At 43.9% G+C, this 20,386-nt stretch overlaps 1 protein-coding gene across 1 annotated transcript in view; it reads left to right on the forward strand.

Moving 5' to 3' along the window:
- LOC126455830 (acyl-CoA Delta-9 desaturase-like) overlaps positions 1-20,386 on the forward strand; it is a 155,863-nt gene that overhangs the window by 40,560 nt on the left and 94,917 nt on the right. The window contains exon 2 of the mRNA XM_050091591.1: positions 13,534-13,760. Coding sequence (XP_049947548.1) covers positions 13,534-13,760 — 227 coding nt within the window. The remainder of the gene's footprint in view (positions 1-13,533; positions 13,761-20,386) is intronic.

Here is a 20,386-nt window from a genome sequence, read left to right on the forward strand (position 1 = left end):
CACTTCGTGACTTCCTGGCTGAAGAGCATGCTCTGCTATAACCAATTTGTCTACTGTTGGAAAAGACTTTTGTGTTCTTTTAGCCATGCATTCAGACTTCTCTTGGTTGTTCCAATTTAAACTTTACCACACAAACATGGAACTTTATATACACCACAAGCTGACAGAGGAGGGCGTTTATCATTCCCAGGTTGGATTGCTTGACCTGTTTTCTTTGTTGGCCTAAAAGCCAGTTTAATGTCATACTTCTATAAAATATTTCCAATCTGATTTGTTACTCTTTTAATAAAAGAGAGAGAAACTGTATTCTTCCAACGTTGTTGTTCATGCTATATAGAGAAGCCACTGAGATATATAAACACAGGGATAATTTTAATAGGAAAGAAGAGACCATGAAACTTAGCGACATATGGACGTAGCTCTGCAGAATCGCTAAACAGTTTTTTTTATCTTTGACAAGATGACGATCGATAGTTAAGTTTTATCATTGACAAGGATCATCTCTGCTTATCATGTTTAACTACGGCCACACTCCTTTTTCTACAGTGTATATATCTCACTCTCAGACGTGCGACACGTCGGTCAGTAAGACTCAATGGAGGAGCAATGCCTCTGAAGATGTGCAGCGCAGTTCTGGACGAAACTAATCATTGTGTTTTAACTTATTGTTATTTCTGCTCTCTTTTGAACTTTCTTTGAACAGTCTTACCATCTTGGGAAAGAATGCACAGTACACTGAGCATTTTAATCATCTTTACCTCTCAACATTCATTATTCAGCATGGTTTCCATTTATTTTTTTTTTCATTGGCATTTCATTTGTTTTGCTGTCTGAGTACGAATCCAGTGGAAAAAATTGAGGAAGCGAAAAGTGCAAAGTAACAACAACCAACAGCTGTGATCGAATTCTGACTGGCTACTGAAGATGTGTATTTCGGTGCGCTGCCCAAGTTGCGACAGTGACCTGCGGCAGCGACTGGACTCCTAGCGGTCGGGGGAGGGGGGACTATTCGCGCATGCGCAATTCGAGTTTGCGCTGCGACGCACGGCTGGCGCGGATGACACCGCAACACTGCACCAGTCACAAGTACTGCAAAAGATGCCGTGGGAAGCGTTCTTCGTAGTGTTGTCGCATGATGCCTATAACAGTGCTTGCAGAAATTTTAAGGACTTAACCCTTAAATGCATGATTTTTTATTTCAAGCTGTAAAAATTACCATGTTTAGTTTATAGTGCCTACATTTCGAAAAAAATATTGAAAAATTTTTTAAATTAAATTAACAAAGCACTATTGTTGAAAATCGCTTTGTAGCTGATCAGCTACATTTTGAGTTAACACCTTACGAGCCACAATAAATGTGCTTATTTTGCTCCCTCAATTTTGACCAAATCTCTCGTAATTTAATTGTTGATTATGATTAAATACTTTGTATAGGAAGGGAAAAATCCTAAAATAATAAATAGGACATTAATGTTGTAAATATTGAGCATTTATTGTATATTTTATACACTTTTATATATGAACAATAAGGTATCTAGTTCCAACAGGTTTGTACCCAAGCATGTGATAATCACTTTACATGAAAAGTTTCAAAACAGTTCTTTTGTTTGTGCAAACACAATGCAACTGCACATTTATTACACTGAACCCAGGAAAATCCCTTGCATCCTGGCATTTTGCACCTCTGTCTCACTTGCAAGTACGAAGGCAGGTGACCTACTTGATCCAGCCTTACATCTTGTGGAGGTACATGTGCTGTGGGCCCCTTTGTCTTCTTAGCTTGTATTTGGTTTTCGAGTTCATTACTTGGCCTTCCACGTTTTGCTGAAGTTTGACCTGAGCGACACAAACAGTGAGCAATTTCCATTCGAAATTCGGAGAGTTTCATAGTTCTCCTAATCCCTTTGGTTTCTGCTACTCTCCTATACAACAGCCAGGAATTGACTATTCCCATGTCCAGGAGATGGTAAAACAATCTTATATACCATTTTCGACTTTTCACAAGAATTTTATGTCGACCCATTATGCTGTCAAGAAGGTCAACACCTCCCATATGTTTATTGTAGAGCTTAATTATTTGTGGACAAGGTATTGTTATTCTTGACTTTGTTTTTTTGACATACCTCCCTGCTTCATGAATAGGCTGCTGTCCAGCAAGTGTAGAAAGCAACATCACACTCTTGTTATCTTTCCACACTACATTTGATATGTCGACACCATCCACTGTTGCGACGCGCTCTACTGATGCACCTCGTGCCATTTTCTTCAGCTCAGCTTCTGAAGGGAGCTTGCAGTCTGGCACTCTGTTTCTTCTGACTGTCCCAAGTGAGTAAATTCCTTGTTTATGTAACCATACAAGCAGTGGCAGACTTGTGTAATAATTGTCACAGTACAGTTTGTGGTTCATATTTCTTGTTAGTATCCTACTGAGTCGAACTACAACATTTGCACTTGCTCCCAAGTCTTCCTCCCCAGTCACTCTTTTTTCTGGTTCATTTTCATCTCCAGTGAAAATCTCAAAATCGTAAGCATAACCAGATATGCCACTAATAACAAATAATTTGTATCCATATTTATGAGGCTTGTTTGGCATGTATTGTTTCAAATAACTTCTAGCCATTGTTGAACATATCTGTTCATCAACAGAAACACACTCCTCAATAGGTATTGTTTGAAACCGAGATCTCATCAATTCTATTATGGGTCTTATCTTGAAGAGTCTATCATGACCTTTTTCACCCCTGGGTATCATTGCACTGTTGTCATTGAAGTGAAGAAACTTACGTATTTGCTCATACTGATTCACTGTCATTGTTGTCTTGATCAGATGAGTACCAGTAACTTCTCCCCAGTAATCCCTCGTATTAGGTACATGAACTATTGACATTACGAGACAGATGCCTATAAATTTTTTTATGTCATCACAGGATAAATCTATTGGTCTATCAGGATTACACTGCACACTGTATCTATGAGACTCTTCGACAATTAGATCAAACAATTTAGATGGAAATATATGTTTGAAGAATTGGTATGGAGTATTTAAGTTTATTACTTCTTCTGGTAACGAAGTATTGCCATGAAATTTTGACTGCAGTTCGGGAATAATCAACTGTTTATCTTTCCAAACCACACTCCTGCTGTTTTTGGTAACATTTTTGCTGCTGCATGGCAGTTTCAGAGCATTATCAGACAACTGTGACGTCGATTCCTTCATTATAACATCAGATTGTCTTGTTCCAGAAACATCTTCAGTCCTAATTACTGGTACTTGACTTTCTTCGTCACTATCACAATCAACAGATTCTGGAGCAACATATGTCTCATCTTGAATGGAATCGTCAGAGAAACACTCAAGATCGTCATCACTGCTTAGTGGAATCTCTAACCATTCCATAAGCATTTCTTCTTGACTCTTTCGAGACATTTTTACGTCAGCGCCTGAAATGCAGTAAATGAAAAATGTAGCTGATAAGCTACATACACAAAAACAGGCCTCATTTCAAATCTATCGCAAAGACACTCGAATTAACTGTTTACACCATATCTACTTACGTTTTCAAAATGAAAAAGTAATTTTCAAACCCAGAAATCAGTGCACAAACACCAAAAACACACCTCAACTTTCCGCCAAAAACACACTTGGCAGTATGTCCACACAGCTCACTGTCGAACTGCTTCAGCTCGTCCTGCCATCTATGTTCGCTATGAAGAACTACTAGAAACTGCAGCGGAGTGTATACACTTAGCTACATAACGAATTTGATCGAAAATGTTTCTCCATATGGAATAAATCGAAGAAATGAGGTCTGTAGCTTATCAGCTACAGTATGCATTAAAGGGTTAAAATTTCGTTGACTCCACATGTGTTCCTAAGGTAAAAGCATTTCAGTCAGTGTTTCACCTGATGTTATTAGACATCTTAATAGCGGGTTTTCACTTAAAATTTCTCTACCCGAGTTATAATACCTTTGGAGATGTAGTATTTTTCCGGTTTGCAAACAGAGCTAAAAATCCTGTTTTTCTGACTAAATGTATTTTTTGTTGAAAACTGCTTGTCCTTCAGCTACGAATTTTTTACTGCTGCTTTATTATAGCATAGAAATCATACAAACAGTAATACAACGCGGAATAAAAAAAAGTTCCTGCTCATTAGGCCGCCTCTCACACAAAATTTTTTCTCTGATAAATTCGGTGGCAAGAATGGTAAGTTTCGTTTCGCGGTAGCTCCTGATCGGGAACTTTGTGTGTTGCCTGGAGCCGTACCTTAGGAAACAGCGTCTGCTGCGGACAAAATTCGGCCACGTCGCTATATACCTGAGCGACGAAAGACAGTTATCTCCCATCACAATCGCACGTAACAGCCGCCCACTTGTACTGTGCATCAAGTTCGGGTAACTGCTGTTCAATGCAAGGTTTGCCAACATAGCTCCCTTCAGGCTAAAAACAAAATTTTCAGTTCCAATCACGTTTACAAGAGATCCTCTTAATTTATATTTTACTAGCAGAGAAATCCAGCGTTGCTCAGGTATTCATTCATAGGTGTGCTTCCACGCCCATACCATGCAGCGTCTCCCGTTGTTCTTAATATTTATGACGTCCTATCTCGTGACCTTTGTGTCGTACGATGCTATAATATTGTAGTTACATTCAGCGACATATTTGGATACTGTCTGCGAAATTTATTGGGAATAGTAGCAAAGAAGTAATAAATTTAAAAGTGAGGCATGATGTGACAGTTTTTCATGCATCTCATTGTGTATGAACTAGGTATCGTTCAATGATATTAATCTGCAATTGCAGTGAGTCCTGTAAGTGAACACTGTCTGCAAAAAGAGTCACGAATACAGTTAGTAGTAAGAAAGTAACAAACTATAACGTCATGGTTCAAATGGCTCTGAGCACTATGGAACTTAACTGCTGAGGTCATCGGTCCCCTAGAACTTAGAACTACTTAAACCTAACTAACCTAAGGATATCACACACATCCATGCCCGAGGCAGCATTCGAACCTGCGACCGTAGCGGTCGCGCGTTTCCAGACTGTAGCGCATAGATCCGCTCGGCCACCCCGGCCGGCGTCATGCTTCAAGCGGTACTTTTACTGCATGAACAGCGAAGAAATTGTAAGCAATGAACTTTTTTTAGTTCCATCACTTTGACGGGGTTGTCAGCGAGAAAAAATTTGGTTAAGGATTGAAGTTATGTGTAAAATTTGTTGCAAGTTGCTAAGGGCTTTTATTCTCAAATACTGGATGAATAAAGTCTGGGAATTAACACGTCGCGCACTTCGCTTTTTTTTCACCCCTATCGCAACCCCTTTTCCATGTTTGTTTGAAATCAGTCCAGTAGTTTTGGAGGAGACATGAAACATACATTCGCACACACACACACACACACACACACACACACACATACACACACACACACACACACACACACACACACACATACACACATACACACACATATCAAAAAAAAGTTTTGCATCACCTCGGTTCCGAGAGTTCCGGAACCTGTACAGAAAATTGGAACAGATATAAACATCATTTCCGCTCTTTTTATTGCTCATGAAAACCACACATTGCGTATTATACCACCACACAGCGAGTCCTTCAGAGGTGGTCGTCCAGACTGCTGTACACACCGGTACCTCTGATACCCAGAAGCACGTCCTCTTGCACTGATGCATACCTGTACTCGGCTTGGCACTGTTGGTCCAGATTGTCCCACTCCTCAAAGGCGATTCGGCGTAGATATCTCAGAGTGGTTGGTGGGCCACGTCGTCCATAAACAGCCCTATTCAATCTATCCCAGCATGTTCGATAGGGTTCTTGTCTGGAGAACATGCTGGCCACTCTAGTCGAGCGATGTCGTTATCCTGAAGGAAGTTATTCATAAGATGATCACGATGGGGGCGCGAATTGTCGTCCATGAAGACGAATGACTCACCAATATGCTGCCAATATTGTTGCACTATCGGTCGGAGGATGGCATTCACGTATCGTACAGTCATTACGGCGCCTTCTATGACCACCAGCGACGTATGTCGGCCCCACATAATGCCACCCCAAAACAGCGGGGAAACTCCACCTTGCTGCACTCGCTGGACAGTGTGTCTAAGGTGTTCAGCCTGACCGGGTTGCCTCCAAACACGTCTCCAACAATTGTCTGGTTGAAGGCATATGCGACACTCATCGATGAAGAGAACATGATGCCAATCCTGAGCGGTCAATTCGGCATGTTGTTGGGCCCAACTTTACCGCGCTGCATGGTGTCGCGGTTGCAAAGATTGACCTCGCCATGGACGTTGGGAGTGAAGTTGCGCATCATGCAGCCTATTGTGCACAGTTTGAGTCGTAACACGACGTCCTGTGGCTGCACGAAAAGCATTATTCAACATGGTGGCGTTGCTGTCAGTGTTCCTCCGAACCATAAACCGTAGGTAGCGGTCATCCACTGAAGTAATAGCCCTTGGGCGGCCTGAGCGAGGCATGTAATCGACAGTTCCCGTCTCTCTGTATATCCTCCATGTCCGAACAACATCGCTTTGGTTCACTTCAAGACGCCTGACATTTCCCTTATTTAGAGCCCTTCTTAGCACAAAGTAACAATGCGGACGCGATCGAACAGAAGTATTGACCATTTAGGCATGGTTGAACTACAGACAACACGAGCTGTGTACCCCCTTCCTGGTGGTATGATTGGAACTGATCGGCTGTCGGACCCACTCCGTCTAATAGGAGTTGCTCAGGCATGGTTGTTTACATCTACGGGCGGGTTTAGTGACATCTCTGAACAGTCAAAGGGACTGTGCCTGTGATACAATATCCACAGTCAACGTCTATCTTCAGGAGTTCTGGGAACTGGGGTGATGCAAAACTTTTTTTGATATGTGGACATCCATTTGCATAAAATATGTGGATAATAATTAGAGGCGACCAGACATTGGCATGAGATGGTTAACAGAGTGAATACGCTTCAGTGCTGAATGAATCTGACCCTGTTGCGTAATACAAAAATGTGTGTTTTTACTTCATGAACATTTAAGTTCCTCAAATTTAGGAGGGAAAGTGTTGCCTTGAAACGGTAACAGTACAAATCGTTTTACTTCGTTCATTGAGTTTTTGTACGTAACACACTTACTAACCATGGGCATCCTAGGGAGACCAAATGCCCCAGAAATCTAGGATTGTCCTGGTTTTTTCATCATAGCATATAATATACCGAAAAATGTTTCTGGTGGCCCAAAGGTCCTGGAATTCAGTTTTTAAATATATTTTACGAAATTCTATAATTTTTTTACAAATTTCCCTCGACTAAATGGAATAAAACACAAAAAATAATATATTTCAGCTTATTTCTCCAACCTCCATAGTCCCACAGTAATCACAGTATAAATATTGCTATACTGAAACTATAATTTATTGTGCACGGTTCTGTAGATGGAGAGTAATTGTATTGTTGTAACCGTTCCAGGCGTTGTAACTGGAGGAGAGCTGTGAAAACTATCCGACTGTAGCGCCCCTTGCCACTATAATTGTCTGAATAGTGTAGCTGTTGTCAGACAAACTGTAGCAGTGGCTTTTCGCATTAGTCGATTGTTGCTACTGAGTTGCAAAATGCAGTGCCGAACTTCAAATACATTGACGCTTATTATAGAAGTAACACAATCAGCGGAAGTTGACAAATTGTATGACACTTGTATAGAATATCTATTCACCATTACTGTCGGTGGCTGATTCGATATTATTGAAGATAGTGCCAAAATGGGGGAAGTGTTAAAGACGTAGTTTCTTATTTGAAGGGGAGATAATAAAAATCGATGATTCCTCTCACTTTGATTAGTTCGATATATCGACATATTTCTTTGCAGAAAATCTTCACAAGTGGAATGATGTAAACGAGGAACCATTGTAGTATCATGAGAAATGTGTGCGGTTTTTTTACGGTGACCATCTTCAGCGGTACGCGAAGGTAGTAATAACTGCAAGAAATTTGTTTGCAATACCAAACCCATAATGCCAATGCAGAAAAAATATTTTCGTTCGTGAAAATTTGGTGGACTGACGAAAGGAATAGAACGTAGCTGGACTCTCGTGAAGCAATCCTGAACAAAGAAATAAGATCTTTTTTCCTCAAATTTATTTTTATTTTTCAACATAACCTTCCCCCAGCGATGCTCCCATCTCGTTAACTCGTCACTGTATGGTGACTCGGTGCTAGATCTTGTGAGTGAAGGAGCCAGCCGATGTGGCCAAGCGGTTCTAGGCGCTTCAGTCTGGAACCGCGCGAGCGCTACGGTTGCAGGTTCGAATCCTGCTGCCTCGGGCATGGATGTGTGTGCTGTCCTTAGGTTGGTTAGGTTTAAGTAGTTCTAAGTTCCAGGGGACTGATGACCTCAGACGTTAAGTCCCATAGTGCTCAGAGCCATTTGAACCATTTTGGTGAGTGAAGGGGATGGTCAAGCGGATGAAACCACAATACGTGGATTTTTGCCATGGCAACCGCTGATGTGTGAGACGACGCAGACTGGGCAACCGTGGCACCCAGTTTGCGGTCAGCTTTCTCAAACCTAAATTTTCAATTAATATTAGATAGACACGCTCTGTAGGTACTCTCTTAGCCTCTGCTATCTCTCACACCCTAATTCGACGGTTCTCTGACAACACTTGGTGCACTTGAACAACATTATCGTCAGCGTTTCAGTTTTCGACCGTTCCGAACATTCATCGTCACCCAAGTTGCTACAGCCACGTTTAATTTCAGCTGCCCAAGATTTCACGGTGGTAAATGATGGTGCAGAGTCCCCATACACAGCATCCATCTCGTGTTTAATTGGCGTAGGCGTTTTACCTTTCAAAAACAAAAATCTAATGACAGCTCGACACTCGCTTTTGTCCACTCTTCCTATATATATATATATATATATATATTTGCAGTAGCAAAAATCCTTTACCAAAGAAAAACGAGCTTACGACTGTGGTCTCAAAAGTTTTCGACCTCAACATGAATATTGTCAGCAAAAGTTGGGGAATTTGTTAGCGTATGTGTAGCAAGGCACTCACCAAAATTTCATCCATTTTGGACACGCAGTTGTTGTTTGACAATCGTTTTAGTGGGTCGACGTGAGTAGTATATATATATATATATATGTCCATGTATTCTGGTGGTCGCAAGCTCCTGCGTACTGCAACATTGACTTGCTGATATTTCCGTAATGATGACCAACAGTTGGCAGAACTTGTTCATGATGAAAAGGTTGAACATTCACAATTGTGTACCTCTGGTTTCCATTGGAAAAAAAATATTTCTGCTGCAGCTATGTATACTACTCACGTCGACCCACTAAAACGATTGTCAAACAACAACTGCGTGTCCAAAATGGATGAAATTTTGGTGAGTGCCTTGCTACACATACGCTAACAAATTCCCCAACTTTTGCTGACAATATTCATGTTGAGGTCGAAAACTTTTGAGACCACAGTCGTAAGCTCGTTTTTCTTTGGTAAAGGATTTTTGCTACTGCAACCGAAATTCCAAAAACAAGTTCCACTCATTGCCAAGTGTGGCACACTGAGGTGACAAATGTCATGGAATAGTGATGTGCACATATACAGATGGCTGTAGTATCGCGTACACAAGGTGTAAAAGGGCAGTGCCTTGGCGGAGCTATCATTAGTACTAAGGTGAGTCATGTGAAAAGCATTCCGACATGATTATGATTGTACAACGGGAATTAGCAGATGGAAGCTGGACACATGGGCCATTCCATATCGAAAATCGTTAGGGCATTCAATATTCCAAGATCCACAGTGTCAAGATGAGCCGAGAATACCAGTTCCAGACACTATCTGTCACCACGGACAACCAAGTGGCTGGCGGCCTTCACTTACCGACCAAGAGCAGCTGCATTTGAGTAGGGTTCTCACAAGGGAACATCCCTATCGCACCCCCCTCAGATTTAGTTATAAGTTGGCACAGTGGATAGGCCTTGAAAAACTGAACACAGATCGGTCGAGAAAACAGGAAGAAGTTGTGTGGAACTATGAAAAAATAAGCAAAAAGTACAAACTGGGTCGTCCATGTGTAATATAGGCACTATTAAGGGCAGTATGAGACTAGGAGCGCCGTGGTCCTGTGATTAGTGTGAACAGGTGCAGAACGAGAGGTCTTCAGCTCAAATCTTCCCTCAACCGAAAATTTTAACTTTTTATTTTCAGTTTATGTGAAAAACTCTTATGTTTTCATCACTTTTTTTGGAGTGATTATTACATCCACAAGAAAACCTAAATCGGGCAAGGTAGAAGAATCTTTTCACCCATTCGCCAAGTGTACTAGTTAGGTGGGTCGACAACATATTCCTGTCATGTGACGCACATGCTGTCACCAGTGTCGTATACAAAATATCAGACGTGTTTTCCTGTGGAGGAATCGATTGACCTATGACCTTGCGATCAAATGTTTTCGGTTCCCATTGGAGAGGCACGTCCTTTCGTCAACTAATCACACGGTTTTGCGGTGCGGTCGCAAAACACAGACACTAAACTTATTACAGTGAACAGAGACGTCAATGAACGAACGGACAATCATAACTTTGCGAAAATAAAGAAAGCAAAATTTTCAGTCGAGGTCAGATTTGAACCAAGGACCTCTCGTTCCGCAGCTGTCCACGCTAACCACGGGACCACGGCGCTCCTCGCTTCACATGGCCCTTAATATTGCCTATCTTAGGCATGGACGACCCAGTTTGTATATTTTGCTTATTTTTTCATAGTTCCACACAACTTCTTCCTGTTTTCTCGATTGATCTGTGTTCAGTTTTTCAAGGCCTATCCACTGTGCCAACTTATAACTAAATCTGAGGGGGGTGTGATGGGGATGTTCCCTTGTCAGTGCTAAGGGACAAGTAACACTGCGTGAATTAACCACAGAAATCAATGTAGGACATACGATGAACGTATCTGTTAGGAGAGTGCTGCGAAATTTGGCGTTAACGGGTTATGGCAGCAGAAATGTGTGTGAAATCTTATGGGACTCAACTGCTAAGGTCATCAGTCCCTAAGCTTACACACTACTTAGCCTAAATTATCCCAAGGACAAACACACACACCCATGTCCGAGGGAGGACTCGAACCTCCGCTGGGACCAGCCGCACAGTCCATGACGGCAGCGCCTGAGACCGCTCGGCTTATCCCGCGCGGCTATGGCAGCAGACGAGCGACGCGACTGCCATTGCAAACAACATGACATCGCCTGCAATGCATCTCCTGGGCTCATGACCATATCGGTTGGACACTAGCCGACAGTAAAACTGTGGCCTGGTCAGATGAGCTCCGATTTCAGTTGATAAGGGGGGTGGTAGGGTTGGAGTGTGGTGCAGAGCCCATGAGGCCGTGGACCCAAGTTGTCAACAAGATACTGTGCGAACTGGTGGTGGCTCCATAATGGTGTGGGCTGTGTTTACAGGGAATGGAAAGAGTCTTCTGGTCCAGCTGGAGCGATCATTGACTGGAAATGGTTATGTTCGGCTACTTGAAGACCATTTGCAGCCATTCATGGAGGTCATGTTCCAAAACAACAACGCAATTTTTATGGATGGCAATGTACTATGTTACAGGGACACAACTGTACGCAGTTGGGTTGATGATCATTCTCGGCAATTTGAGTGAACCGTGTGGCTATCCAGATTGCCCGACATGAATTCCATCGAACATTTATGGGACACAATTGAGAGGTCAATTCGTGCACATAATCCTACACTGGCAACACTTTCGCAATTATGGACGGCTTTAGAGACAACATGGCTCAATATTTCAGCAGAAGACTTCCAACGACTTGAGTGCATTGCACATCGAGTTGCTGCGCTACGCTGAGCAAAAGGAGGTCAGACACGATATTAGGAGATATTTCGCTCATCATATTATATATTTTTGGAAAATCTGCTGTTTTGACATTCAAGATTGAAATAGTGAAAATTGCACTAGTTACTTATTTTTTGCTTCTTAACACAACGCGTTTCGAGAATTTATTCTCATTTGCAAGTGCAATTTGTACATTTGTTCACAAGAATACACTACTGGCCATTAAAATTGCTACACCACGAAGATGACGTGCTACAGACGCGAAATTTAACCGACAGGAAGAAGATGCTGTGATATGCAAATGATTAGCTTTTCAGAGCATTCACACAAGGTTGGCGCCAGTGACGACACCTACAACGTGCTGACATGAGAACAGTTTCCAAGCGATTTCTCATACACAAACAGCAGTTGTACGGCGTTGCCTGGTGAAACGTTGTTGTGATGCCTAGTGTAAGGAGGAGAAATGTGTACCATCACGTTTCCGACTTTGATAGAGGTCGGATTGTAGCCTATCGCGATTACGGTTTATCGTATGGCGACATTGCTGCTCGCGTTGGTCGAGATCCAATGACTGTTAGTAGAATATGGAATTGGTGGGTTCAGGAGGGTAATACGGAATGCCGTGCTGGATCCCAACGGCCTCGTATCACTAACAGTCGAGATGACAGGCATCTTATCCGCATGGCTGTAATAGATCGTGCAGCCACGTCTCGATCCCTGAGTTAACAGATGGGGACGTTGTCAAGACAACAACCATTTGCACGAACTGTTCGACGACGTTTGCAGCAGTACGGACTATGAGCTCGGAGACAATGGCTGCGGTTACCCTTGACGCTGCATCACAGACAGGAGCGCCTGCGATGGTGTACTCAACGAACAAACGTGGGTGCACGAATGGCAAAACGTCATTTTTTCGGATGAAACCAGGTTTTGTTTACAGCACCATGATGGTCGCATCCGTGTTTGGCGACATCGCGGTGAACGCACATTGGAAGCGTGTATTCGTCATCGCCATACTGGCGTAACACCCGGCGTGATGGTATGGGGTGCCATTGGTTACGTCTCGGTCACCTCTTGTTTGCATTGACGGCACTTTGAACAGTGGACGTTACGTTTCAGATGTGTTACGACCCGTGGCTCCACCCTTCATTTGATCACTGCGAAACCCTACATTTCAGCAGGATAATGCACGACCGCATGTTACAGGTCCTGTACGGGCCTTTATGTATACAGAAAATGTTCGATTGAAAACGTCTGTCTGGTCAATGGTGGCCCAGCAACTGGCTCGTCGCAATACGCCAGTCACTACTCTTGATGAACTGTGGCATCGCGTTGAAGCTGCATGCGCAGCTGTACCTGTGCACGCCATCCAAGCTCTGTTTGACTCAATGCCCAGGCCGTTATTACGGCCAGAGGTGGTTGTTCTGGGTACTGATTTCCCAGGATCTATGCACCCAAAGTGCGTGAAAATGTAATCACATGTCAATTCTGGTATAATATATTTGTCCAATGAATACCCGTTTATTATCTGCATTTCTTCTTGGTGTAGCAATATTAACGGCCAGTAGTGTAAGTAACTGGTGCAGTTTTCATTATTTAAATCACTAGAAGCTATCCCATCACTTTTGTCGCCTCAGTGCACGTTTTAGAGTCTGCTGCTCTGTACGCAGGAAGACAGCCGACCAGGGGGTGGAGCTGTTCGGGATGAAGACTCGCGGCAAGCTGCTGGCTACGGCGAGCGGCCGCGCTGAGGCGGACGGCGGCGACAGCGCCGAGCGGTGGGAGCCGCGAGAGACCGACTGGGGCCGCGTGGTCGCCGCGCTGCACATTCAGTCCGGCGCCATCTTGTCGCTCGCCTCCATCGCCTGGAAGGCCAGCCTTGTTACCTGGCTCTGGGGTAAGTAGCCACAGTACTCGTGTCAGTCGGACTCAGTGGCTGAACCGGACACATTTGCGTGGAATTCTTCTCGGAACTTTTTGGCTAGATTTATCGTGTTTAAAACTAGTCTTACAACATGAACTCGGTACGCTCTGACCAGCCACAATATTATGACGGCCTACCTATTAGTCGATACGTCCACCTCTACATCTACATCTACATTTATACTCCGCAAGCCACCAAACGGTGTGTGGCGAAGGGCACTTTACGTGCCACTGTCATTATCTCCCTTTCCTGTTCCAGTCGCGTATGGTTCGCGGGAAGAACGACTGCCGGAAAGCCACCGTGCGCGCTCGAATGTCTCTAATTTTACATTCGTCATCTCCTCTGGAGGTATAAGTAGAGGGAAGCAATATATTCGATACCTCATCCAGAAACGCACCTTCTCGAAACCTGGACAGCAAGCTACACTGCGATGCAGAGCGCCTCTCTTGCAGAGTCTGCCACTTGAGTTTGCTAAACATCTCCGTAACGCTGTCACGCTTACCAAATAACCCTGTGACGAAACGCGCTGCTCTTCTTTGGATCTTCTCTATCTCCTCTGTCAACCCGACCTGGTACGGATCCCACACTGATGAGCAATACTCAAGTATAGGTCGAACGAGTATTTTGTAAGCCACCTCCTTTGTTGATGGACTACGTTTTCTAAGGACTCTCCCAATGAATCTCAACCTGGCACCCGTCTTACCAATAATTAATTTTATTTGATCATTCCACTTCAAATCGTTTCGTACGCATACTCCAAGATATTTTACAGAAGTAACTGCTACCAGTGTTTGTTCCGCTATCATATAATCATATAATAAAGGATCCATCTTTCTATGTATTCGCAATACATCACATTTGTCTATGTTAAGGATCAGTTGCCACTCCCTGTACCAAGTGCCAATCCGCTCACATTTGTCTATGTTAAGGGTCAGTTGCCACTCCCTGCACCAAGTGCCAATCCGCTGTAGATCTTCCTGCATTTCGCTGCAATTTTCTAATGCTGCAACTTCTCTGTATACTACAGCATCATCTGCGAAAAGTCGCATGGAACTTCCGACACTATCTACTAGGTCATTTATATATATTGTGAAAAGCAGTGGTCCCAAAACACTCCCCTGTGGCACGCCAGGGGTTACTTTAACGACTGTACACGTCTCTCCATTGAGAACAACATGCTGTGTTCTGTTTGCTAAAAACTCTTCAATCCAGCCACACAGCTGGTCTGATATTCCGTAGGATCTTACTTTATCAGGCAACAGCGCGGAACTGTATCGAACGCCTTCCAGAAGTCAAGGAAAATGACATCTACCTGGGAGCCTGTATCTAATATTATCTGGGTCTCATGAACAAATAAAGCGAGTTGGGTCTTACACGATCGCTGTTTCCGGAATCCATGTTGATTCCTACAGATTAGATTCTGGGTTTCCAGAAATGACATGATACGCGAGCAAAAAACATGTTCTAAAATTCTACAACAGATCGATGTCACAGATATAGGCCTATAGTTTTGCGCATCTGCTCGACGACCCATCTTGAAAACTGGGACTACCTGTGCTCTTTTCCAATCATTTGGAACCTTCCGTTCCTCTAGAGACTTGCGGTACACGGCTGTTAGAAGGGGGGCAAGTTCTTTCGCGTACTCTGTGTAGAATCGAATTGGTATCCCGTCAGGTCCAGTGGACTTCCCTCTCCTCTGTTGAGTGATTTCAGTTGCTTTTCTATTCCTTTTATTTCGATGTCAGCCATTTTTTCGTTCGTGCGAGGATTTAGAGAGGGAACTAGCGTGGATAACAGCGGCGACGCATCGTGGCGTGGAAGCAATGAAGCAATGAGGCCTCGGTAGGTTGCTGGAATTGGTACCACATCTGCACACACAAGTCACCTAATACTCGTAAATTCCACTGGGGGACAACGAGCTCTGACGCCACGTTCAGTCACATCTCAGTTGTGTTTGATCGGGTTCAGATATGGCGACTTGGGGGGCCAGCACATCAACTGGAACTCGCCACTGTGTTCCTCAAACCACTCCATCACACACCTGGCCCTGTCACGTGGCTCATTATTTTGTTGAAAAATGCAGCTGCCGTCAGAAACATGAGCGTCATGAAGGAGTGTATGTGGTCTGCAACCAGTGTACGATACTCTTTTGCTGTGATGGTGCCTTACAGGAGCTTCACTGGATCCGTGGATGCCCACGGAAATGTTCCTTAGAGCATAATGGAGCTGTCACCAGCTTGCCTCCGTTCCGCAATGCATCTACGTCTACATCTGCATATATACTCCGCTAGCCACCAAGCGGTGTGTGGCGGAAGGCACAATTCGCGCCTAAGTCATATTTCCCTCCCTCTGTTCCACTCACGGATCGCGCGAGGGAAAAACGACTGTCTGAACGCCTCAGTACGAGCTCTTATTTCCCTTATCTTTGAATGATGATCATTACGCGATTTGAAAGTTGGTGGTAATAATATATGCTCTACATCCTCGGTGAAGATTGGATTTCGGAATTTAGTGAGCAGCCCCTTCCGTTTAGCGCGTCGTCTATCTGCAAGTGTGTCCCATTTCAAGCTTTCTATGAGATTTGTAACGCTCTCGCGATGGCTAAAAGTACCAATCACGAATCTTGCCGCTCTTCTTTGGACCTTCTCAATCTCTTGAATCAGACCCAACTGGAAGGGTCCCATACAGACGAACAATACTCTAATACTCGACGAACCAACGTATTGTAAGCTATTTCATTTGTTGAAGGACTGCATCGCTTCAGGATTCTACCAATAAACCGCAATCTAGAGTTCGCCTTACCCGTTACTTGTGTAATCTGATCATTCCATTTGAGATCATTTCGAATAGTCGCACCCAGATACTTGACGGATGTTGCCGCTTCCAAAGACTGATCATTTATTTTGTACTCATACATTAATGGGGATCTTAGCCTTGTTATACGCAGTAGGTTATACTTACTAATATTGAGAGATAACTCCCAGTCATTACATCACGCATTTATTTTCTGGAAATCCTCATTGATTTGTTCAGAACTTTCGTGTGATACTACTTTCCTATAGACTACAGCATCATCGGCAAACAGTCTAAGGCCGTTGTCAATACTATCAACCAGATCGTTTATGTAAATCGTAAAAAGCAGAGGACCTATTACGCCACCCTGGAGCACACCTGAACTTACTTTTGTTTCTGTTGAAGTTACCCCGTTCAGGACGACATACTGCTCCCTGTCTGTTAAAAAACTTTCTATCCAACCGCATATGTCATTGGATAGACCGTAAGCGCGCACTTTTTGTAGCAAGCGACAGTGCGGAACTGAGTCGAACGCCTTTCGAAAGTGGAGAAATATGGATTCAACCTGGGAGCCGGTATCTAGAGCCTGTTGTATATCATGCACAAAGAGGGCCAGCTGTGTCTCGCCTGACCGCCGTTTCCTAAAACCGTGCTGGTTTCTGCAGATGAGCTTCTCAGAGTCTAGAAAGGTCATTATGTCTGAACACATAATATGTTCCATGATTCTACAACAAATCGATGTCAGTGAAATTGGCCGGTAAATATGTGCATCCGATTTTCTACCCTTTTTATAGATTGCTATGACCTGGCTCTTCTTCCAGTCCCGTGGAACTTTCCGCCGTTCCAATGATCTCTGATAGGTCACGGATAAGAATGGAGCTACAGTTGTAGCATAGTCAACATAAAATCTTACAGGGATACCGTCTGGGCCAGATGCCTTTCTGGCGTATAAAGATCTTAACTGTTTCACAATCTCAGATACACTAAACACTATGTCAGCCATCCTTTCGTTTGTTCGATAATTGAAAGGGGGAATGGTGCTGCAGTCCTCTATCGTAAACGAGTTTTTGAAAGCTAGGTTTAGAATTTCGGCCTTCTGTTTATCATCATCAGTTACATTACCCGTACTGTCAGCAAGAGAAGGTACTGAATTATTTGTAGCGTTCATAGATTTTACGTACGACCAAAATTTTTTGGGGTTATTTTTAGAATCTGCAGATAAAATATTGCTTTCAAATTCGTTAAAAGAGTCTCCCATTGTCCTTCTGAAACCTGCTTTCATTTCGTACTGAGCTGTTTCCCTGAAAGTAGATGGCTTTGCGACCTCCTATCAGCGTGATGAAAAAGGTATCAGCATTCACCATTCCGTGCAATGCTCTGCCATGCGCCAGCGCCCAGTGCCAATGGTCATGTGCCTATTTCAGTTGTAGTTACCAGTGTCATGGTGTTAACATTGGCACATGCACGTAGGTTGTCGGCTGCGGAGGCCCATCGTTAGGAGTGTTCGGAGCGCTGTTTGTTCAGACACACTTGTACTCTGCCTAGCATTAAAGTCTGATGTTAGTTCCGCCACAGTTCGCCGCCTGTCCTGTTTTACCAGTCTGCTCAGCCTACGACGTCCAACATCTGTAATGAGTAGTGGCCGCCCAGCCCCCCAACCTCTGGATGGGGTTTCATCTTGGTTTCGTTACATGTTGAAGACACTCACCACAGCACTCCCCAAATGCCCGACAAGTCGTGCAGTTTCCGAAATGCTCGTGCCGAGTCTCCAGGGCATTAGAATCTACCCTCAGTCAAACTCAGATAAGTTGCGTGACATTCCCATTCTACACACAGACAACATGCTTAATGATACTAGATGCGCCGTGTGTGTGTCTGACGAGCAGTCATTCCTCACCAGGAGATGCTGCTATCGCCTGGACGAATTTATATCGATAACAGGTTGGTGCTCACAATGTTCTGACTGATTAGTGTAATTCCAACTCAACATTACATTTAAGAAAGCACTCCGTCTTCACGCCACGAGTAGCTTACCGGGACCATCCGTCCGCCGTGTCATCCTCAGTTGAGGATGCGGATAGGAGGGGCGTGTGGTCAGCACACCGCTCTCCCGGTTATTATGATTCTTGACCGAAGCCGCTACTATTCGGTCGAGTAGCTCCTCAATTGGCATCACGAGGCTGAGTGCACTCCGAAAAATGGCAACAGCGCATGGCGGCTGGATGGTCACCCATCCAAGTGCCCGCCACGCCCAACAGCGCTTAACTTCGGTGATCTCACGGGAACCGCTGTATCCACTGCTGCAAGGCCGTTGCACATTTAAAAAAGCAAAATAATTTTATGTAGCATCAAGTCGAGTGCATAAATATGCCTAGTCTGTAGGGCAGGTTTACACTCCTATGGGATCATGTTTAAGTATATCGTAGAGCACAATAATGAGCAAACAAAACACACTTCTAAACTTTTCAAAAAAATTGTCCAGTCACATGAACGTGATCACCTGTCTAAACCCTGAATAACAACCTTTTACAGCACTGACTGCTGCGAGACATGCAGGAAGAGAGTCAGTGAAGTTCTGGAATTTACAGACAGGGATGTCGGGCCATGCCAGCTCAAGTGCTGCACTCACCTGTGCTAAGTTTCTCGGCTGAGGTCCATGGTGCAAATTAAGTTTAAATCCAGGGAGTGTGGTGGCGATTGGTGCACGGTAAATTCGTCTTGGTGCTCTTCAAACTACGCCCATACACAGCAAGCTGTTTGACAAGTTATATTGACCTGCTGGTAGACGCCATTGTGCCAAGGAAAAACATACTGCATGTAGAGACGTACAAGGTCCCCAGTGACAGATGCATGTTTGTGATGATCCATTGTGCCATCCAGAATGACGAGAACATCCAGGGAATGCCACAAAATCATTCCTCAGACTATAACACTCCCTCCTCTGGCATCTATCCTTCAGACGATTGTTGCAGGGTGTTTGCTTTGGGACATTTCGCGCTTTATATGCCATCTGTCGCCACTCAGTGGACACCTACTTGCGGTATTGCCATGAGAATTCCAGTCTTCCTCACTGATGAACAGCAGTCAGCATGGGTGCATAAACCAGGTACCTGCTGCAGAGGCTCATACGCAGCAATGTTCACCAACTGCTCATTGAGAGGATGCTGTTGGTAGCCCCTTGGTTCATGTAGGTCACCAATTGCTCAACAATTTTTGCGTGTCTATTCGCCCAAACACATCTTCGTAAATGTCGTTCTCCCCTGTCATCTATGGCCCATGGTGCACTACAGTTGCCTTGGCACCGGCTTTGGATAGTGCCATTTTGCCATGTATAGCTTACTTTAACCACAGCGACACACAAACATTTAAAAATGTAGGCATTTAGGAGATGCTTCCACTCTTGGACCGAAAGCCAGTGATTATGCATGCCCTTTTGAACATCAAATAAAGCACCCCATTTCCACTTTACAACAATGACTGCATTGTTTTTCACATCCCCTGACATGCTTTATATACCTTCCGTTGCTAGTGCTGCCACCTAGCATCTGTGAATGGTTATTGCACGTTAATGTCGAACATAGGCAGTGGTCACTTTAATGTGTCTGGATCATGTACGTTTTGTTGGCAGTAAACTACATGACACGTGTACTCAAACAAATTAACATGGTTCATTTATTTGTTTTCTGTATTTAGAATACTATACATTAAAATCTAGTGTAAGTCAATGCTCAATGATCAGCTACCCAGATGGCGTAGCATTAGCTAGCTGTCACTGTAGTGGGGTAAAGCTTGTGCGGAGGTTTGGG

Source organism: Schistocerca serialis, chromosome 2 (genome assembly GCF_023864345.2).
Source record: "Schistocerca serialis cubense isolate TAMUIC-IGC-003099 chromosome 2, iqSchSeri2.2, whole genome shotgun sequence".
NCBI classification, from domain to species: Eukaryota; Metazoa; Arthropoda; class Insecta; order Orthoptera; family Acrididae; genus Schistocerca; species Schistocerca serialis.